We start from the raw sequence: 23,426 nt of genomic DNA, 5'->3' as shown, positions 1-23,426 counted from the left end.
CGTTGTGAACAGCGTGCGAAACTCTTAAGCTCCCCGTCTCTCTTGCGCTGGTAGTAACTACCAGCCATGCTTTAAAGTTCTGCCTCGGGGTCCACAGGCTTTCAAGGACATCTTGGGAGTTGGCAGTTTTCCTTAGTGTTTTGTAAGAAATAACACAGTAAGCTGTTTCCCAAGCGTAACGATTCCCAGTGCTGATTTCACATTAATTATGCTGAAAATGGAAGATGGTAAGTGAAGGTGGGGGTGACCTGTGCTCTGTTTTCTTCTGCGACGTGGCCGTGATGACCTTGGCTGGGTCTCGCCGTCACCCGGGCTGTCGGTCATTGCAGATGAGCGAGGCGGACGTCAATGGGCAGCTCGAGTCGGTGTGTGAATCCGTCTTCAGTGAAGTGGAGTCTCAGGCCATGGACGCCCTGGACCTCCCGGGAGGCTTCCGCACGCGGAGTCACAGTTACCTCCGAGCCATTCAAGCTGGTTACTCCCAAGACGATGAACGTATCCCCATGGTGATTCCCTCTGACGTCAGCTCAACTGCTAGACCCTCGGCAGGTAAGGCACACCCTCTGACCCTCCGGGGACACGTACAGGCATGTACCACCTCTGTCCTGCGAGGAGTGGGTGTAAGTCACCCTGCAAATGTTTGGACACTTCCCAGTTACGCTTGGGACATGCTCCTGTTTGCAATGGCGTGTCGAAACATTTCTTTCATAGATAACCTTTCTTCTTCTTACGATGAAATCTGTTGCTTGTCAGGGCACTTTACAATCCTCAAGGACAGTCTTCATAAAGTTTTATATAGGAAAATTTGGATGGTGATTGTGTTTCAAATATCAAAGATTAACAGATTGCAGGAAAGCCTCAGCTGACGTGCGATGACTCCTAGGGTCCTTCGGCACGGGTCCAGCCTGAGTCTCTGTGGCCTGGTGAGGAAATCCATAACCACGATTCAGTGCCGCAGAGCAAATCGATTGTTAATGTAAATTCACTCGTCTCGGGGCTGTGCAGGTTCAAGGTCACGGTTTCCTTCGGTTCTTAGGGAAAACCACGTCCACCCCTTTGAAAATTTACCACCTAAACTAAATATCACTGCACTGTGGTTATTTATACAACACAGTGAATAAGCATGGCCTGGGACACCCCTAAAACAGTCAGCGTCAGAGTCGCCGAGCCGTGTAGAAAGGCCGAGCCGAGCAGCCCAGGCACAAGCAGGGATGCGAAGAGCGTGAGATCTGGACCTGCGGTCGTGTGGGGTAGGGGGAACCGGGGTAGTTCTGGGAAGGACTGGAGAGAAGCCGGCTCAGGTGACAGCACTGGGGACCAGAGCGGGGGAGGGCCCGTGTCACCACGCCATGGACGGAGCTGCGTGTGTCTGAAGCCAAGACAGTGAGCGCGACTTTGGGGCGACTGCGGGTAATGACAAGTGCAGGCCTCAGGCCGCTGCTGTAAACCTCTGCTGCCCCACGCAGCGCCTGTAGGTGGGACGCACGGCGAACCAGGTTCAAACCCGCTCCATCATCCCTCTAAGACCTTGGGCAGGTTAGCTTGTCAGATTCTCGGCTGTCCGTGGTGTCCAAGAGAAGTGGTAGCTCTGAGTAACTGATTAGTCAGCCCGAGGATTAGTGAGCAGAGTGCTGTGGGCCTCGGTGACCTTTTTATGTTGTCCTGTGGCCCGGGGTGGAGGTGGTGATGCCCTCTGACAGCTGAGCCCCGGGCCTTCCTTCCGAAGAAACGCCGGGAGTCACCGTGGGTGCTGTTCAGGAAGCCCGGCCCTGCGGGAGCCACGCGGGGCTGTCAGGGGCTTGCGGGTGGCAGGACTGCACCCCTTGGGGACCCTGTTGTCCATGAAGTCGGGGACCGCCCCTCGTAGGGGTGGAAAAAAATGTGGAAAATGAGCAAACTTAGGGAAGCAACAAGGCTTACCGTCCTTGCAGTTTATAAAAACACACTTAAGGGGTAATTACTGATATAGTCACCCGTATTCACTGAGTGTCTCCTGTGAGCAAGTGACAGTTAAGCTCTCCTGGCCTTCAGAAATGCTTTGAAACAATAATTACCTAGTGGGAAATGACTTTATTGTTTATAGAGCTGTCATTCCGGGGAGAATAAAAATAAAACAGGTTTCATAGAGGTAATACAAGAACCAGTGCAGAGCTCAGACTACAATTCTGATTTATGTACATATCATTTTACCAAGTACATTTTTGTATTCCCAACATGTATGCACCAAAGAAAAATCCCATAATGCTTCTCTTCAAAGTTTCTCCTGGATCTTGGCCTAGTAATGGAGTCACGGTTTCCTCAAGACTGTGGTAGAGCCAGAGAGCAGGCGTGCCTTCCAGAGTTAGGGAATGGTCTGGGAAGTAAGAGAAGAGATGGAAAACCTTAGGAGAAATATCGAGTTGCCTTGAAATAATTGAGATATCGAATTACAAGTTGCCTTTTTGAAGAAATGTAGGTGCAGATGGATCCTTAATTCCTCCCTTCCCTGTTTTACTGTAAGCATTGTAAACTGAATATTTATATTTCTTTCCTAAATAGAATTGAGATGGCATGCAACAGTAGCCTACTTAATAAGACTGTGAAAAATACCAAAGAAATGAGAAACCTCTGTCTGGAAAAACGTAGAAAAACAAAAGCATGCAAGTGAACAGAATGTAAATGCCCACTTTCTATTAAAGCTGAACTTCCAGTTAGATTCAGAGTCTCCTGTCAGAGAGGCAAAAACAGGGTTTCAATGGTTTTGTGTCAAAATACTGCTTGGAAGATCATATAACATTTAATAGCTATCCTTGGTTGACGTGTGCGTATGTGTGGAGAGAGAGAGAGATTATTTTGACACATTGATTTTCTTTCATACTTCTAAAATTAGCTTTTGAAAATAATTCCAAAAAAACATTATTTGCAAAGACATTCCCGGTGATTATTTTGAAGAATAGGATTTATTTAAATGTTTCTTTTTGAGCTTGAAACATGCAAATTGGTGTTCTTTTGTTGTCTCACCTATATGAATGCAAACATGTAGTATTAATATTCTTCTAATAATAATTAAATACCAACCATATGCATGAAAGCCTCATTAAGAGCTTTAGGATATGTACTAGGCGTTCTATTTTCTTTATTTTTTAAATTTTTTTATACAGCAGGTTCTTATTAGTTATCTGTTTTATACATATCAGTGTATACATGTCAATCCCAATCTCCCAGTTCATCCCACCACCACCATACCCCTGCCACTTTCCCCCCTTGGTGTCCATACATTTGTTCTCTACATCTGTGTCTCTGTTTCTGCCTTGCAAACTGGTTCATCTGTACCATTTTTCTGGGTTCCACATATATGCGTTAATATATGATATTTATTTTTCTCTTTCTGACTTACTTCACTCTGTATGACAGACTCTAGGTCCATCCACGTCTCTACAAATGACCCAATTTTGTTCCTTTTTATGGCTGAGTAATATTCCATTGCATATACGTACCACATCTTCTTTATCCATTCGTCTGTCGATGGGCATTTAGGTTGCTTCCATGACCTGGCTATTGCAAATCATGCTGCAATGAACATTGGGGGGCGCATGTGTCTTTTTGAATTATGGTTTTCTCAGGGTATATACCCCGTAGTGGGATTGCTGGGTCATATGGTTGCTCTATTTTTAGTTTTTTAAGGAACCTCCATACTGTTCTCCATAGTGGCTGTGTCAATCTACATTCCCACCAACAGTGCAAGAGGGTTCCCTTTCCTCCACACCCTCTCCAGCGTTTGTTGTTTGTAGATCTTCTGATGCTAGGCATTCTATTTTCAACCCTGCCAGGTTCATGCTGCTAGTAAATGTTTTGCTTGTTTGGGGGGCTTGAGTTCACCGGTTTTTCCCTCAACTCTTCAAGGCGGTGGTGATTCAGCTGAAACAGACGCTTGCGATCTAATCTCCAGGGAGCTGAAATAGGACCAGAATCCACTGCTCAGCCCTGGGACCTGCAACCGTGGGCGTATCTCCATCCCACTATTTCTCTTGTTACGAAAAAACCCACTTGCTGATTAGGGTCCTCTCGCTAAATGAAGTGGCTTTGGAAACATCTACTTTCATTTCACACATGGTTTCTTTCTCATCTGTGAAATGATTTATCAGATAGATTTACTTGTCTAAATATGCATTTCACCCGATTTTCCTAGGGAGAGAAGGTTATTGATATCATGGAGGAAAATTCTATAAAATTAGATTATACTGATTTTCCTCTGGGTCAAAAATTGTCTCAGCATATGTCAGAACTGATTCCAGAAGTCGTTACAAGGAAGGGAAAATCCATTCAAAGCACGACAGAGGAAACAGCCATAAACCTTGTTTTATTTGGTTGTTTCTGTTTCTATGGTACCTTGTCCCTGAAGCACACATCATGATTTCCAGTTCCCAAGATAGTCTCCATCGTGTGCAGTCAGGCACCTTCCTAAGCTCTGGCCACGTGACTCCAGCCTGTTCCCCCATGACGTCCCCTCCAACTCCCACCCTCCTTCCTTCCTCGAGCCAGGACCCTTGGGGATTCCATGGGGCCATCACGACAGCAGGAGTGATCAGTCACTATAAGAAATAACTGTTTAACTTGTGGAGAAGTGAACCAGTCAGATTTAACATTTAACATCCTACGCCCTGAATAATCAGTGATTCAATAAATGAACTCACGCTCGCATAAAGAAACGGATGGATGATGAATCATTCAGCTGGATTTTAGGATCCTGCCGAGATCCAAGCGCTGTGGGGCCGACCCCTCAGGCCTCCCAGGCAGCCCGCCCCCTGCACCTGCGTCCCCCTCTTTGCTGCGCACCTGGCCGTGCTTACCTGGAGCTCTGCTTAGCCCTCCAGCTGGTCCCCTAAGTGCCTTCTCACCCACCCTCCACCCAACTTTCTGAAAATTCATCCTGGTCCAGCACTGCCCACCTGGGACCCCCATGGTTTCGTGGTTTCCATGAGCCGAGGCGACAGTGTCTGCACTCAGTGTGTGACCTGGATGACCCGGCCCGGCCCCCAGCTGCCCTCTCACCCCCTCGCCTGGCACTCACCCCTCCTCACAGTCTCTCACTTCTGGGCTTTGGCATATCCTATTTGCTGAGACCAGAATTTGCTTTTTCGGATTTTTTTTTTTTTTTTTGCCTAATTCTTAGCTATGCTTTCAGAGTCAACCCAGGAATCATTTCCTCCAGGAAGCCTTCACTGATTTGCTCTTCATCTAATTCCTTCCCTCCTATCCCCCTATCAGATGCGTTCCAACAAAAGTACATATTTACTAAAACAAAAAAATCCTAACTTTCATTTATGTTTAAAATGTACTGGGAATTCCCTGGCAGTCCAGTGGTTAGGACTCCACACTTTCACTGACGAGGGCCCGGGTTCAATGCCTGGTCGGGGAACTAAGATCCCACAAGCCGTGAGCTTGGCCACAAAAAAATTAAAAATTAAAAAAATGTACTTCCCTTTTAAAGATATAGAGATATGAGATGGCAAAACATTTAGGCTACGGTAGCAAATTATATTCACTATTTGCGTATACTTACATCCTCTTATAAATATGTTTAGAAAGCATCGATACTATGGCTTTTATTTCTTACAATATGTTAGTTAAAAAGCAAGTTATTTAAATTCACAAAATTATAAAATATTAAATTAAAGCAAGTTATTAAAGCAAGTTATTTAAATTCACAAAATTATAAAATATTCTAAGAACTTCGAAAAGAAAATAATTTTGCTCTCAGGAAGAAAGAGTGTAGCAATGCTTTTCAACCAAATCACTCGCCGTCAGGATTTAGTTTTCTTGCGATGAGGTAGAAAAGAATTAACATTGGAAATCAGAGAAATGTGTCCATAAAGTCCTGTATGTACACAGAGTTTATTGATTATCTGGACTTAATAATTTTCCATACATTATCTTTAAAATGCACTAAAAAATATAATGCACTTGTTACTTTTGCAACTTCAGATTTTTCTTCTTTGCTTATGGTTTCCAAGAAACACTTTGACAATTTAATGTGGTGTATTTGGACTTGCACAAAATGGTTTCCTGTTAGGTATTTCTATTTTCTGGAGAATTCGCCTTTCAAAGGATAATATTCCTTTGAAGCATCGTTCAGAAGGGGAAGAGGAGACTGCCTGAAGCCTGTTTGTCTTATGCTATCACTGTCTTTCCCATTCTGTTTGCCAGTGGTTGGTTGATGTTTGCTTTGGACTAGTGGTTGAGGACTAAGGCGTTTCCAACTGAGGAACGTTGGAAAATTCTGTGTGTGATACCGGTGATGGTTAAGCTTATGTGTCAACTTGCCAGGCTTGCATGTTTAGTCAAACGTTATTCCGGGTGTTTCCGTGAGGGTGTTTCTTTGACAAGTTAACTTTTGAGTGAATAGACTGAGTGAAGCAGATTGCCCTCCCTAATGTGGGTGGGCCGTGCCCAATCAGTTGAAGGCCTGAACAGAACAAAAAGCTGACCTTCCCCGGAGTAGGAGAGGATTCCCCCTGCCCGACTGTAGGAAATCTGCTTTTTCCTACCTTAGAACTTGAACTGAAACATCAGCTTTTCCTGGGTCTTGGGCCTGCCGGCCTTCGGACTTTAACTTACCCATCCGCTGTCTCTCCCAGCTGGCTGACAGGCCCCCCAGACCTCCGGTCCTGACAGCCCCCATAGTCACATGAGCCGATTCCTCACAATAAACCTCTTTCTCTACGTATGGATACATTCTCTTGGTCTGTTTCTCTGGACAGACGTGACTAATACGGTATCTCCAAAGAATATTTCTTCAGGTTCTGTATTTTAAACGGTCAGAGTATTTACACAGAGAATTTTCACCAGCAGGCCTTCTCTCTCTCTGGCAAAAACCTGGACTTTAACGAGATGGATAAGAATCTTTTGTCCTTGTGGCTGGGGGGACGGGGCAGGGGGAGGGTTCATTAAGATGAAAGGTGTTTTCACAGATGTTGATAAGCTACGTTTGAAAATGATCAATCAGGTAGATCTAAAAGTATGAAAACACTATTCGTTTCAGAAAGCCGGCGGTTACCGACAATCACGTGACAGGTTTTAGGCACGTCCAGGGAGCTGGCCTACAGGACAGTGTGCTCCCTGTGGACATGCGTGGCCCAGGCTCACAGCCAAGGCAGCAAATGCTACCTTCTGGGGGCCACACCCTCCCCTGGGGCCCGGGGACATCAGAGAAAAGAAGTCCCATTTGGCGGTTCAGGTGAGTCCCTGAGAGTGTCCCCGCTGCCGGGACTGGGTTGGCACTGGATGGGTGACTCGTGAACCAGGGCTGTCAGCGTGCCTGAGCCGGAGGGCAAGTGAAATTCTGGTCTAGGAAGAGAACCGAGGGTGGCAGCCAGAGAAGCCAGTGTCCATCACCATAAAGGAGGGAGTGAGAGGCCCAGCATCAGAAGCAACCAAGAGGCAGTCAACTGGCTGAGGGAGGGCCCAGGACTCAGCAGAAACAGAGCTGCAGGGCCCGGAGCTCATCCTGACTGCTGGGTTAAGGGCATGTAGTTCCAGGGAGAAGGTTCCCATCCTCACCTGGCGGGTCTGCAGCTGACGCCCTGCAGGAAACTGTAACAAGGAAGCTGGCAGCAGTCTCCCCACAGAGGCCACGGGCTCCAGAATTGATGTCCCCAACCTGGAATCCATGGGCCCCTGGGGGTCCCTAATATAGCCAGGAATTCGGGGCCACATGAACTGAGCTGGGATAAAAAGCGGATCTTTATTTTTTCTGACGTCTAACTGTAACTCACAATGCCCTGAGTGAGGAGTGCTATGGAACACGCTCACGTCAGCAGTGCGTCTGCCTCAGAGCGCGGGAGTGTCAGTTCAGAGTCGCCCTACGATTCCTGCAGGGATCTTGAAAACACCGTTTACGCTCATCAGGCTTTGAAATTACAGTAGTTATTAGTCCCGTTGCCGGATCTCATCATGTACTGCATTAATGGATAGGAACATATCACAGACATTTTTAACATTTTGATGATTATATTTTATGTAACTTTTTAATCCTCTGCATTTTAGTTTTTGAATCTAAAACGTTGTCTTGAGAAGGAGGGTGTCGGCCTGACCGAGCTGCTGATGGGTCACAGCCCAGCGGCGGGTGTCACAGCAGGATTTCTCTGCTCGAGTAGTGCAGTTTTCAGTATTTGCAGTATTGGCTTTCCTTATAGATAATCGACATCAGAAATTATTTTACCTCTTACTGTTGACTGTCTTTCCTCCACTGCCACGAGAGCAGGCACCTTTAGGGGCTGTTAAACACTGTATCAGAAACTTCTAGAGCAGGGACTGGAGTTTACCACCCACGAGTGTTCAGTTTGCATCAAAGGACACAGTACACAACAGGGGGACGGTATGCATCCAGAGAGGCCCAGGGTTTCTTTGTCCTCTCACTGCTGGTCACACAGAACATGCCTTCTGATAGCAGCAGCAGCATGTGTGCAAACACTGCAGGGCGAGGAGGCCCAAGGTGTGCTCGGGGTGGGGTCTTTCGTGGTGCGCTGGCCACACGGGCACCTGCAGCTACATGACCAGTCTTACCCCACCAGGCTCTGGTGAAAGCAGCTGGAGATCACAAATGCCGCTGTCACTACTAAGCAAGGCTGTTACTCACAGGCTGTCACATCCTGCCCAAGACAGTGCACAAACCCATGGTTCTGGGGCGTCGTTGATCTTTGGTTACTGTATTGCCTAGTACTAGCCAAGGTCAGGACCACACTTGGGCACTTCGGGATTTGCTGCAGCTGAGTTTCGATTTGCCCAGTCTCCTGCTCTGTACACCTGGGCTGTACAGGACTCAGTAAATATTTGTTGAATGTAAGAATGGTTGACTTGAGAAGTTACAGTGTATGAAATATTTAAATCTATTTACACTAACAGTTTGCACTCACTTAATATTTAAAATTCAGTATTTAAACTCCCCCTCTGCTAAGCCCTTCGCTCAGACCTCCCGTTCCGCTTTTTCTCTCGATGTTTTTCTTTGGACGGTACCAACTCATGGTACCCACCAACTTCTTTATCAGATATTCAGTGTGACATGTGAGTGGATCACCTACGACTTAGCTGTGCAAGAAATAACACAGTAGTTTATTTTCTTTAAATCAGTTCAATACCAATTCTGAGTGTCCCACCCCTCCTGCCTGATATCCAGCCTTGGTCATTTTGGGTGAACCCAGGGCATTACAAGGCCAGGACTCCCACGTGGCATCAAGGCATCTGGAGGCCCCCGGTCACGGACACCCGCTGCCCTAAGGTCTCCGTGTCCCTTTCCGCGTGGCCTCAGGGTTCTTGGGCCTCCACTGCATGGTCGGGACTCAGCTTCTCAGAGACGCACAGGTTCTCCTCCTGCCGCCATTCTCTGCAGAACTCTGCTCTCTGCCCTCTCCCCGCTGACCCCTGGGCAACCTCTGTTGAGTCTAGGATTTTACCAAAGTCAAGACAAGGTTAAGCTGGAGTTACCTTCCGCCAACAAAATCTTTGCAGAGAGGGACCCCAGAGCTGCTTGCAACGGGAAGGATTGTGGGAAAAAACATACAAATAATATCCCGAAATTTTATCCTGCGATGTAGGTCAAGTGCAGAGGTTTTCCCAGAATGGCAGCAACCCGTGCCTGTTAATTACTCCTCAGATGACATCTGAGAACTTCTGAAAAGAGGTCCTTAGTGGCCCACTAATTGCAAAATCATTTCAGGTGATCCTTCCAATTTTGATGTTGATTCCCTGAAAAGGTAAGAATTATTCAGGCATAGAAACTGAATTGGAGGGAACTGCCTTTCTCTAACATTGAGGATGTCCAAAAGCCAAATACACATAGCTCAAAATATTTTTTAAGTGATGAAAAAATTCCACCGCTAACTTCCTTTTGCCTTTACAAAGATACTGGAGCTGTTCAGAACTCGACCTTATAGTTAGTGCTGCCTGGTTATCATTTATTTTCAGTAGAGGTGTTAGGCCAAAACAATTCGTTTAGGCCATTTTAACATTCCCAGGTTTGGAGGAAGAGATTGAATGAGATTGAGGTTAATCTTTCAACCCCTTTTCAGAAGCCAAGAAAAGTAGAATGCTACACACATATACATGGTGGGCTTGGTTTATGGTTTTAGGGATTTGGGTTATATCTGCCTGGATTCCTTTCAGATGACAGACAGGTGGCAGTGAAACATTGTAAGGAAATAGTTCTATGGACCATAGGAAACACATATTCATATGTGTCAAGCATTCCTTTACAAAATAAATAATTACATTGGATTTATTTCATCCTAACATAGCCACTAAGATGCAGAGCCATGCTGTGCTTTTTAAACACAAATAATGGGAGAGCTTTGAAATTCCCAGCGGATTTATCGTAAAGAACATTTATACTTCTGTTTATCGGTTTATTACTTTTTGGAAGCCAAGAAGGAGAGGGATAAGGAAGAATGAACTGATTGATCGTATCCAGTGTTACCATGAGTGTAAGACATAAGAAGGGAAAGGTTCGCCAGCTAAGGAACAGTGCTCGTTTCTGGCACGAACAGGTGTAGGTCCGCTGAATTCCTGGAGAAAAACCCATACGGCAAATATGGGGCAAGGCCACCTTTCCAGTTCTTTAAATTGTCTGTGTGTGCTGTGATCGCTTTCTCTAATGGACAGTTGGTGTTTTCTTTATCGGTTTATGGATTTATAGCAGGTCTTTCCTGCACTGCCATTTTGATCAGTCACACAATCAACGGAATCAAATCCACAGATTTTTATTTTGTCTAATGTCTCTAAAGTACTAAAGAGATGCTTCATGAAATGAAGGGAAACAGAATTTGCAATAGATTTAGAAGCTCTGGACACTCTGCAAATAGATAATCACCGTGCTCAAATTTTCTCTGCTAATACTTGGTAGTTAACATTTGATCCCTATGGTGAGTTATTACAAAGTGGGCTATGATTCACGAAATGCTCAAAGTTCTCTTCTCTTCCGAATATTTACGGCATGGACTTAGATCCTAACTGTGGGACAGAGGAGTCTCCTCCCACATACTCTTTCCTGCAGACTGAGGCTTAGTTGTCACGGTGAGGGAGTTTTCTGAAAGGCTTGTACTAGGCGACAGACGGTGGCAAAAGGAAGTGAGTTGCTTTGGCACTTGGGGTTATTGAAGAGGCAGGTGCCGTGTGCTTCTCAAAGGATGCTCAGAGCCTACGTCTGCATCCCTTGTATGTAGATGACAGGAGCATGGGGACAGAGTCTCTGAAGCAGAGGTACTTGGGAAAGGACAGATACAGGCTCCATTGCTATTGCTCCAATCTCGGTCTCCGTGCCTACTTCCGCCAAGAAAATCCCCATCAGCATAATTCTTGCATCACACGGCAAGCATCTGGGGAGCAGTGCTAACAGAGAGACCCATTCACTCTCAAACCTACAACCCAAGGTCCAGGTGCTGAAGCCAATAGGATGGACAGGTGTCCTGCGTGGCTGAAACGGGGAACCCGCTAGGTTCCATGTGTTCAGTGGGCAGCCCTGAGGCTGGCAGAAATGAGCGAGACCTGTCACAGCAGCGGGAAAGTCCCCTGGGAGTCCAGGGTCCTCAGCGTCAAGCCGAGAGCGTCTTCCAGCTCAGCTCAGCTCAGCTCTTGATCAGCGACCCCAGCTGTCCTGGTCCTCAGTCAGGCGTCAGCTCCATCGTCAGGGAGGCCCAAAGCCCCAGGGTGCCCAGAGGGTGGAGGCCACAGAGGCAGCTGTGGGCAACTGGACCTCCATCCCTCCCGAGGATGGTCTGCGTGGCCCTTTAGCTCCTGCCTGCAGTGCTCGGCCACCAGACGCCTCACACGCAGCCCTGATGTCTTTGTTCACTGCGCGAATCCGCAGAACCACCGGGGCAGGTGGAGTCTTCTCCCCACTGAGAGTTAGACGCAGGAAAATGCCTGATTGACTGGGCACCTTCCAGGCTGCAGAAAAGCTTCTGTTTCTAGTCTCAGTCTGGATTTGTGCTCATCAGAGCCAAATATGAAAGGTTGGGGAGAAGAAAGATGGATGCCGTTCTGCAGGTGTGGACGCCCACGGCAAGCCCCGCCCACACTCCAGGCACTTAGAGGCCCTGCCCCTGACTGGAGGTCAGGGAGTTCCTTTTCTGAAGCCCCATTTGAATGATTCCTCTTTTCCCTTCAGTTAAGTTGGCGTTTTTTCTAGTCATGCATTCATTAACATGCAGGTGTGGAATTTAGAGATGTTTGTGTTTCTCTCCTTTAAGAAAATAATTCCATGAACCTGGTGCTAACTGAATATTAAACTAGAAAAGTCAATTGGGTTTTATACACATCGTGGTACTTTTCACAAACGTCATGAAGTTGCACTTGGAGTCTGTCACCTAGAGCATCCTGTGTGTTTTAATGATGTGTCTGGCTCAGCGTCTCCTCTCCCGGGACAAAAGACCAGGAAAGCCAGGATTTCCTCACTCTTGGGTCCCCATGGCCTGGAATGTGCTAAACATTGAAGAAATAGTTGCTGAGTTTTTAATGAAAACAATGAACAAACGGGTTAATTAGTAAGGGATGTTTTTCTCTCTGAGCTGCCCTCAGGTGGTAGCGCTGTTCCCAGTGCAGGTGGTTTTCACTCTGTGATTAATGTTACGAGTTTAGAGAATAAAACTTTTCATGTGACGTTGACAGCACACTGCAGTCACCAGCAAACATCCAGGGACGCGTGGATCAGCAAACCAGCCCTTTGTGGGGACTCATTTAGAACCTCTTTGTGCTTCGTTACAGACTCTGCGTCATCTGTTTTCCAGCTCCAGGTGTCAGGGCCAGGTTTTCTTTTTAATAAAGAATATGGGGGGAGGTGGAGCCCAGGAATGGCAGGCAGCTGGCAGACCGACACGTTGCCAGCAGTGTCTGAAAAGCACAGTAAATGGCCACTTTGGTCCGTGTCTCATCTCCTCCCTGTTTTATCTCAGGGCGGGGCTCGGGGATGACTCACTGTGCAGTCTCCATGCCAACCTCTCCTCTCAATGCACCCTCTCCTGCAGGCCAGGGAGGGACACGATTTCCTGGAGATCGGAGGCTGCAGTGAGCCCTTCACGCTGTTAGAGGCCCCTGGTTTTCAGGGTCCCATTATTAATGGGGAATTCAGAGCAGATATAGTTCCGTGGCCAGGACGAAGCAGGAGTTCACAGACACATTGTGTTTGCACAGTATTTGTCCTTGTGCTGGGTCTGCGAGCTTTGTAAGGGAGTTGGATCCATCCTTTGCAGAAGGTGAGCGGGACCTGCAGCCCCATGGCCGCTGACGGCGGTGCCAGGATAGGGCCAGGGTCTCACTGCGTCCAGGCAGAGCCTCTACACCCCATCCCACGCCCCTAGTGGCCGCCAGCATCCTGGCCGCACGAGCTGTTCGTGCTCAAACTGTTAGTGGTTACTGATTCAAGCAGGCCCAGAAAGGTCACCGGGAAGCCCCCAGCCGGGAGCTCTGATTTATTGGCACAGCTGACTGCTTGATCTCAACACGGCACACACAGAAGGTGCCTCTGGCGCTTGTCCTGTGCGTCAGGATCGATGACTGTGTGTCTGTTTCTACTGCAGTCACCTGGAGATTGTGACTATGTTGTCCGTATGAGAGGTTTGGGGGGTCTTCCAACCTTCTTATGGAACTTTCCGGGAGAGGTAGACAATATTTAGGATGTATTCGTTAGACGCTGAGCATCAGTAGGTGTCAATAGCTCAGAAGTTATGGGTTGATTTTACCCTTGCAAGTAACATCAGCTTTATCATTTTATTTATTTTTTCGTTGGAAGGTCGTTTTCTTTCCTTGAGTCAAGAGACAGTAGTGTAGTAACTCTGGATACTTTAACTCCAGTGGGTCACAGCTACGTACTCCTTATTTGCCATGAGCAGACATGAAAATCGATGATTTCACCATCAAACAAAACCCCACCCAAGAATGACCCCCTCCCACATCTTGGTGGTAAAAATACAATTCTGGCACAACTTTAATGTAGACTTTATTCACGATTAAACGTCCCAAGTGAAACAAAGAGCAGCCCACATATTGCTTGTGAGGACAGGACAGCGCCTTCCACTACTTGATCTGCAAATTCTCCACGAACAGATTGACCCAAGTCACCCAGTTGTGTCCCTGTGATGGGTCTGTCAGCTTTTCCACTGAAATAAATCATTCTTTTCAAAAAATTTTTTCATCTAAGTTTAAAGCCTCCCATTCTCAAAAGATGCGGGACACAGTTGTGTCACACTGGACACTTGATTTGGGCGGGGGGGGGGGGGAGACACCCTCTGCTGCCCGTACGTTTTCATCGTTTTGTCTTGTTATCTGATCTCTGTAAGCTCAGCGCTTACCGTCATTATAATCAATTCCCTGTTGTGTTATCATTTTGTTTACTGCCTGGGCCCTTGAACACTCAGAATTCTGTACTTAGAAACTTATCTGATTCTTCACATCCTTAAAAGTTGGCTCATTCTCAGTTTTTTTTTCAGAAAATCCAAGTTCTTCTTGTGCAAAGTGAGTTTTAAATATTTAAAATGAAAACAGGAAGTGTCTCAAACCGTGAAACAGCTGTCATCACTTCATTTTACTGTCTGCAAGATGTTAGATGCTGGTTAGACTATAATTTCTTGCTAATTAACACATCCGAGGTACATGTCTGTGCCACCAGCCCATCAATGTTGCCCCAGAACTTGGGGGACCCAGGCAAGTTTTTGTAACTTTAGGGAAATCACTGTGTGCACGCTGGTGGGATAAGACTTCTGTGTCCTGTTTGATTTACACTTACGTTTTGAGACTGACATTAATTAAAGTGTCAAAATAGCTTTAATCTTTTATGTCGAATCTTTGTCTTTGGTTTGGTTTCTCCAATATCCAAACTCTCATTAGACATTCATGGGCTTGATGACTGTAATTCCTTTTATGCTGTTATCTTTGAAGTTCTAATTAAGAGTGCAGTGAATTTAAGTGTCGCTGTTACATTCAAATAGAACGGCGATGCCTGACTTTCGAAAAATATTTTATCTTGATTACGTATTTATATGACAGAATGCTAATTTTTAAATTTCCTTTTTGGCTTGCAAATGACTTGTAAGGACTGAATTCAGAAATGTGTCCAGAATTCCAGGTGTGGAGGGATAACTAGGCATGCATTTAAAGTAACGATGTATTCACATTTGAGATTACTCAGAGCCATGTGGAAGTAGAGACTGAGTAGCAGTGTATTTCATCCCATTCAAGTTAGTTTACCTCCAATAAGATGTGTTTCTCCAAATTCTCCTTCAGTAGATTTGCTAACCCAACACTTTGAAGACCTAAAGGGAAGTCCTTATGACCGATGTCCTCTGCTTTATGTCATCTGTTGAACAGATGGGGGCTGCTCATACTGATTCAACTTTGCCTGGAGAAAACCTCTAGACCAGCACCGTCCAGCAATGAGAATGTTCTCTGGCCTCTGTCCAGTACTGTCCCCATTGGCTGTTCGTGACTATTGAGCAGTTGAAATGCAGCTCAAATGCGGAGGAACTGATGTTTAAGTGGAGCTGAGATGTTTAGATATTTCAGAAGTTTAGGTCATTTAAACTTGGCTCCGGGCTATGCTATTGGACAAAGCCGTCTGGAATGCGGCCCTTCTCACACAATCAGGATAAATCATCTACGAGGTTTTGGGCACAGTTCACTTGGCCAGCAGGGTCAGCAGCTGCAGCCTCTCCCCATCTGCCCAGCTCACACCCTTCTGACCAGGGCTTTGAGCCATTTCTTCAGAAAGGGTCCCAATGAGATTAACTCAATCCCGCATATATATACCGCATATATCTGGGAAAGTACGGTTTTCACCTGCCTCTGCCGTGGTTCTCATTCCGCTCTAACAGGGAAGAGAAACATGTCCCTTAAGTATCACTACTATTGTTTTAGTACAATTTTCGTAGAAATCTCCCTAAAATGTATTATATGCATGACTCCTTCCATCTTAAATAGTGTAATTAACCTTTTCTTGGTGGCGCAAAGTCTCACATTGGTGTCAATAGACTCAGGAGAGAAGGCACGTCACAGAGCCGCTGCTTTCTGTCACCCCCATTATTTTCAGGGTGAGTCTCACCAACTCATCTGATCCCCAAGACATAAGCAGAGTCCAGACTAACTCAGGAAATGGATTAAAACACAAGTGCCTTTTAATCTCTCTCCCTAGAATCAGGAAGCCACTTGAAAATCTCCAGGGATTTTCACAGCATTAGACACATGGTGAAAGAAATCGATGACAGGCTTTTAAACCCAAAAGAATGTTCCTGCCTGGACTCAATTAAAAAATAAAAATAGAGTAGTCAGGCCGTCAGACACCTAAAGATGTTAAGTAATCATTTCATTTTTTACTTTAAAATTTATCTTTGATCACTTTTATTGAAACAAATCTTGGGATGTTTCGAAATCTCTCTGTTGATTCATCTGCTTTTTGAAGCTGTATACACTTTGACAGAATTACATTGCTAAGTTACAATTAAAATTTTCATTCGTATATAATGTTTGTCTGACCTACATGTAGAAAATGATAGATGATACAGCCTGTAACTAACAATGAGCTCACTCATTATTACCTAAACTGTTCAACTGAATAATCGAATATTTTTCTTGAATGTGTAAAACGTTAACCTATCATGGTTTATTTTAATCCGTGGCAGCAAATTAACATGCTCAAATGAGCATTTTTAGTCCTTTCTTTACTGTATTTCCCAGCTTCTAATTCTAATTCTCAGGAGGCGTTTAAGAATATACAATTCTACTCCATGAGATTATAGGTACCGGCATGTATCTGTCAAAAGAACGGACTTATGAATGAGTACGTTGATATACTTTATTTTTCAAAACTTCTGTCACAGTGTTATTTTACTAATCTAAAGTAGTTCGTATACATTAATTTTTATTTACCCAAGGCTGACAACTGACACTTAATTTTTAAATGATCCAATTCAAAAGCATACAGTTGACCAAGAATATAAAAGTGTTGCATTGTCAGCAGTAAACAGCCTCATTCAAAGTCACACGAGGGATCACATCGTGTGCATATAGGGCCTGAGAGGGTGGCAAAAGGGACATTCAAAATGTGTGTTAAACGCCTGTCTTACGTCTGAAACTACAAATCCCGTTTGGACTTCTGTACTAACGTGTACTAATGGATCTGATATCTGGGTGCCTGGAAATTTTTATCTGTGTTTTCTGAATGTGTTTCTTTAACTTGTGTAAATTTACTCTCAAAACATTAGGTAGCGCCTACTTATTTCATTATAAATGTATGTGTTGGATTTTCACTGGAGCCATTTCAAGGGGAATCAAGTGACAAGTGATAAACACATTCAGGGGCTTAAAACTGTCCCACCCTTGCACATACTTCCCCCATCGAGAAGATGGTGATTGGATCCCAGAGGGTGGGAAATCCTCACGTGTTCAGCCAGAACGTTCCCTGGGCCACTTAGCTAAACGTCGGCCCACATGTCTTCAGGGGAGCCCCACGTTCTGGGGGGACGTCACGTGGTCGTCCCCTGGAACAGCTCGTGGAAGCGTGGCAGCCCTGGAACTCCACAGCCAGTGGTGCAAACCAGCCGGCAAGGCTGCCGGGACCCGAGTCTACACTGCTTGCCTGAGGACAACTGCCTCAGAGGATGGCGGGGGATTCGATGCAAGGGTCCCATCCAGAATACCCCAGGGATTAGAGCAGGCTGAGCCGGGTCGAGGTCAGGGAAAGGAGGAAGGAGTCACTCTAGTCGGCAGCTGCGGGGGCGTTGGGTCCCGTCCTGCCGCTGACTCTCTGGCTGCCCTCAGGAAAATGTTCAAAGATACTGGAACCTCCGTTTTCTCATCTGGGAAATGGAAGAACAAGTGCTATCAACGGCAAGGTTGTTCTGCAGCTTCCATGAGGCTGAAGGATGGAGAGCTCAGATGGCCACAGAGACGCTCTCCCAGTTGCAGCCGTGCCCCTGGGTGTGCTCCTGGCGGGGTGCACACTGATTGTTCTTCCCCGAGACTGTGTCTCCTAAACACCCCTACGGTGACCCGGTAACAGCCTCCGAAGAAATGAGGTGGCGCCGGGTGCTGGTTGCTGTTGGTGTTTGTCTTTCTATCCGTTGGAGGAGGAGCCATGAGCAGCTGTAAGCGACCTCCGCTGTCAGGGCCGCCCTCCCCGAGACCGCGCTCCGCCGCCCCTGCGTGAGCTTTGTTCCCCGTCATCCTCGCCACAGCAGATAAGTGACGTTGTGGCTGCTTCCCTTTTACAGATGAGCAAACTGAGGCTGAGAGAAGGCAGCTTCTCCCAGATCACACGCACGCTTACATCACTTTATGTCTGAAGCAAGGAAGATTTACTGTAGCTCTAAAAGAACCAGAATGGAAATATGGGAGATTTCCCTTTCTTTTTTAAAAATTTATTTATTTTTTCTGGAAGTATAATTAATTTACAATGTTGTGTTAGTTTCATGTGTACAGCAGAGTGATTCAGATAATATATACATATATATATTCGTTTTCATATTCTTTTCCATTATAGTTTATTACAAGATATTGAATATAGTTCCCTGTGCTATACAGTAGGACCTGTTGTTTATCTAGTTTATATAGAGTAGTGTGTATCTGCTAATCCCAAACTCCTAATCTATCCCTTCCCCTTTGTTAACCATGAGTTTGTTTTCTATGTCTGGCTCTGTTTTTGTTTTGTAAATAAGTTCACGGTATCATATTTTAGATTCCATGTATAAGTGATACCATATGACATTAGTCTTTCTCTGTCTGGCTTACTTCATTTAGCAAGATAATCTCTAGGTGGCAAGATTTCAGTGCTTTTTACGGCTGAGAAATAGTCCATTGTATGTATGTGCCACATCTTTACCCATTCCTCTGTCGATGGGCATTTAGGTTGCTTCCATGTCCTGGCTCCGGACATAGGGATGCGTGTATCTTTTCAAATTAGAGCTTTTGTCTTTTCTGGGTATATGTCCAGCAGTGGGATTGCAGGATCATATGGTAGCTCTATTTTTAGTTTTTAAGGAACCTCCACACTGTTCTCCATAGTGACTGCACCAGTTGACATTCCCACCAACAGTGCAGGCGGGTTCCCTGTTCTCCACGCGCTCTCCAGCCGGTGACTTTCGTGCCCACGGGGAAGAAGCTGCAAACTCCAAGCTCCGGAGTCAGCGCATCCACAGGTTGACGGCGTGTTTGGTTTTTTTTTTTTTTACCATCTTTATTGGAGTAGAATTTCTTTGCAATGGTGTGTTAGTTTCTGCTGTACAACAAAGTGAATCAGCTATACGTATACATATGTCCCCATATCCCCTCCCTCTGGCGTCTCCCTCCCACCCTCCCTATCCCACCCCTCTAGGTGGTCACAGAGCACCGAGCTGATCTCCCTGTGCTATGCGGCTGCTTCCCACTAGCTATCGATTTTACGTTTGGTAGTGTATATACGTCCATGCCACTCTCTCACGTCGTCCCAGCTTACCCTTCCCCCTCCCCGTGTCTCAAGTCCATTCTCTATGTCTGTGACAGCATGTTTTTATAAAACATTCACCAGTTAACGTTCTTGAAGAGGCAGGTATTCTTTGCTTTGCAGTTTTCCTCTCTTGGAGCAGTTCCTTAGCCTGGTGATGGGGCCGGGCTCCCTGACTCCTAGGACCTTGTGTCCTAGTGACCTGGGCCCCATGGGAACGATGCTGGGCTTTCAGCAAGCCCGTTCAGTCCTGGGTGTGCTCTGAGGGGGGCCTGGCAGGGCCGCGACGGTAGGTGTGCGAGGGAGGTTAAAAGGCTGCGTCGACAGGACAGAGGGCGGGACCAGGGCAGGAGGGACCGCAGGGTCGGTGGTGGATGCCTTGTGATTGACTGAACCCGGATGGACAGAGGTCTCCTTAAACCAAAGTGTTTTAGCCGCTAGGACAGCACAGGCGGACAGGCCTGCTGAGGATGTTGAAGGTGCCCTTAAGAAGCGGACTTGAGGCACAAGGACCCTGGGGTGTGGATGACGTTCCGGGGGAAACAGGAAGAGCCGCTCGCAGCCCCACGTCCGGGAGGGCCCCTTCCTTCGGCTGGCGACACAGCCTCCGGATTCGGGCTTATTTAGAACAGCAGCTAGTGGTAAGTGCTGGAGGTTGGGAGCCTTTCCTTAAACACCGGAATCTCCCACAGTAAAGCCCTGAATAAAGTCAGCTTTCCACAGTTTTCCTCTAGAGCTTGGTGAGTGTCTTTAAAGAGAATGCTTTTAGAGGTTTCTCGGGTGTAAACCATATTCAAAGCCCGTTTTTCTAATAATCGTGTGCCCCCCTGTGTTTCCTACCCTTCAGCCCCTCTTTCCCATTCATCCTTTCGAAAATGTGTGCATTTCATAAATTTTCATGCGAAGTTGTTATGTCTTAAGATCATCCTGACATGACAAACTCATTTTGTTTTATTTGCCTGTGTTCATCTGGGATGACATTTGAGGCTTTATTTCTTGGGAAAATCCATTCACGCAGGTTTAAAAATCACTGGCGCAGAGGGTAAAGGTTAGGAATGTTGGTTGAAGTCCCCACACACAGGAGAGGAAATGGTGCATTTCCACACAGCAGCAGGATGGTGATCCCCGGGCACGGTGTCTGGAGGCCCTGAAAGGAAACAGCTGCTCCGTCTGTCCTCACGGACGAGGCTCGGCCCTCCCAGGCCGTCCTCCTGGGCACGTCTGGTCCCCAGGCCAACAGCCCCCGACGCCTGCACCCTGCCTGGGTGCGCGTGCTTTGCGTGGTGATGAGGGTGCCCGGGTCCCTCTCGGAAACACTTCTGCCAATCCTTCCTTCCAGGTAAAGAAACACGACCAGCACCTATGGAAAACCCATTCCTTCAGAGCAGATGTGATATATTCCTGCTGTGAAAATTGGTAACACCCAGAGCCCAGCAAATATACCTGATGAATTTGGGGTGCCTTCTAAGAGGCAGTTAATATCATTTCATGTCGAATTGCACTTATTTCTTTGGGGGGTTTACTGTCAGCGTCATGTGTAGAACTCCAGTGTGTGCGGGGCTCAGAGGAGGCGAAGTGGTGGTTATGAACCGGGTAGACGTGGAGACCCGGGTCCCTTCTCAGTCGCCTCCTACGGCTTGTACCCAGGGAGCGTGTACTTATGGGGAGCAAAGAGCTTTCTGATACTGTGTGTTTTTCTCCATGAGTAAAAGAATACCTATTCATCAGAAGCGTTGGTAGGATATACAGAGAACTGTCAGCCACACCGTCACTGAATGATGTCCGTGGTTAAAATGTACTTCTCATCTTTCTTCATTCACAGATTTTCTTTACAATAGATTCCATCTTAGGCTGGATAGAGTCGAGTAGGCCCTGCTTTTTTAACTTGGAGTTATAAGCATCTCGCCTGCTACCATGACCGGCGTGTAGACGATGGTGTGGCTTCCTTCTGCCCTGCTGAGTCAGACGTTACTTATTCTGCTGGATTTGGGGGTGTTTTTATAGTTTTTCGCTGTTATACACACATCCCTGTCGACTCTCTCTGAGCATAAAGGGTTTTCCCCACACTCTGCCTCATTTTGCTAGGCTAGACGTCGGGGAGAAACCTGCCCAGTGGCCAAGGGAGGGCTCGGTCGTGGACCAGATTCCCTGCGGGCGGCGGGGACCCGGCCCCGCTGACGGACTTCTGTCTCTCTTCCAGCCGTGTCCTACACCAACTACAAAAAGACACCACCGCCCGTACCCCCCCGCGCCACCTCCAAGCCTCTGATCTCGGTGACGGCGCAGAGCAGCACCGAGTCCACGCAGGACGCCTACCAGGACAGCCGCGCCCAGAGGATGGCCCCGTGGCCCCAGGACGGCCGCGGCCTCTACAACTCCACGGACAGTCTGGACAGCAACAAGGCCATGAGCCTGGCCCTGGAGACGGCCGCGGCCCAGCGCCATGCCGCCGAGGGCCAGGGCGGCTCGGTGCGGACCGGTGACAAGGTCACCCTCGTGTCCAAGGCCGAGAGCTTCCTCCAGAGCCGGCGCTCCTCCATCGGGGTCCAGGTACCTCCCGCGTGCCCCCCACGGTGACACAGACCAAGCACTGCTGGCCTTGGCCCGGGCCCTCGCAGGGACCCCGCGGGGCCAGAGGATTCAGAGCCTGGGCCCGGCCTTCAGGGGAGGCCGGCCTGTGGGTGCAGCGGGCGGGATGCCCCGGCCAGGCCCACCCGCCACCCGGAGGGCCCCCCCAGGCATTTCCAGGGGCTGCCAGCTGCTTGGAGAGTATGGAAATAGGTTATGCTGACACTTAAGAAGGAGGTTTTGTGGTTGAAACCTGATTTTTAGTCTTGTGGCCGAACAGTAGAGAGGGGAGGAAGGGCATTGGGACCAAAGGTGAATGACAGGGAAGGGCTGCTTGTACGAAAAAGGGGCTTACAGCCACTCGAGGTGAGCCCGAAAGTCCCCGCGCCGACCCCAGGACGCTGGTGGGTTAGCTCTGGTTCACCGTGTTCTGAGCACTGAGGGCCAAGCCACCTCCGCTCAGGCCGCAGAGGCCGCCCCTACGCCAGCTCCCACCACCGCGTCCACTCGGGCGCAGGGGCGGGGAAGGCGCCTAGCTAGGAAGAGCACCACCCAGCTCCTGCCCCAACCCGGGGACGGCCCAGGACAGGCCTCGCGCGGACCACGTTTCCCAGGATTTCTGCCGTGACTCCCTGCAAGAGGTGGTGTCGGCCAGCCAGGCAGGTTCCCCGTGGCGTCCTCGGCGAGCACGGGCGCCTCCACCAGCCCGAGTCCAGCCGAGGGCTTCCCTGGCGCCAGGGAGGAGGGCCTGCGAGCTCAGCTGGTGTGAGAGGGGAGCCGTGTCCTGGGCGTCGGGGGCCGGGGGCCGCAGGCTGGGGAGACTGCCCGCTGGTCTGGGTCCTCTGAACCCGGTCTCCACACTGTGGCTTCGTTGTTTTGTTTAGGACTCTGAATTCCCAGAGCACCAGCCATACCCAAGGTCAGATGTAAGTACCGAAATAACTCCAAAGCCAAGTACGCATGAATTTTCTTTTTCTCCCTTTTTGGATTATCCATACAACTGCTCATGTCACCTCTCTCTGTCCTGATTCTATATGCCAGGCTCTATGCTAGGTGCTCCCAGATTACTGCAGGGAACCCTTGCATCCCCTGATGACACAGAATCAGCCCCACTCTGATGAGGACGAAACTGGGGCTCAAACGGGCAGGCGACTCGCTGCAGACGAGGCCTGGCCAAGCGGGGGGTACTGGTACGGGGGCAGCTGGCGTTCACTCGGGGGTCGCTCTGCCATTAGACTCACGTCTCCAGACGAGACTTGTGAGGCCCCCAAGCTCAGGAGGCCGAGGTCACCTTCCTGGGCGCGTGTGCCCCCCGGTCTGCCCACCCACCCCCTCCCACAGGGGCACGGCCCACCCAGCCACAAACAAGGCTGGAGGGTCGACTTCCAAACACGAGGAGTTGCTGACTTACCCGAAAATA

General features: G+C 47.9%; 1 protein-coding gene across 7 annotated transcripts in view; it reads left to right on the top strand.

Annotated features, from left to right (window-relative positions):
- Positions 1-23,426, top strand: part of DLGAP2 (DLG associated protein 2) — a 717,919-nt gene that overhangs the window by 668,926 nt on the left and 25,567 nt on the right. For all 7 annotated transcript variants that reach the window (XM_060291519.1, XM_060291516.1, XM_060291520.1 and 4 more), the window contains 3 exons: positions 330-549; positions 21,639-21,988; positions 22,891-22,932. In XM_060291519.1, the coding sequence (XP_060147502.1) occupies positions 330-549; positions 21,639-21,988; positions 22,891-22,932 (612 nt within the window). The remainder of the gene's footprint in view (positions 1-329; positions 550-21,638; positions 21,989-22,890; positions 22,933-23,426) is intronic.

The sequence above is a fragment of the Globicephala melas genome, chromosome 21, assembly GCF_963455315.2.
Source record: "Globicephala melas chromosome 21, mGloMel1.2, whole genome shotgun sequence".
Lineage (NCBI taxonomy): Eukaryota > Metazoa > Chordata > Mammalia > Artiodactyla > Delphinidae > Globicephala > Globicephala melas.
The sequence above is the reverse complement of the archived record's forward strand: the minus strand, read 5'-3'. Positions and strand labels throughout refer to the sequence as shown.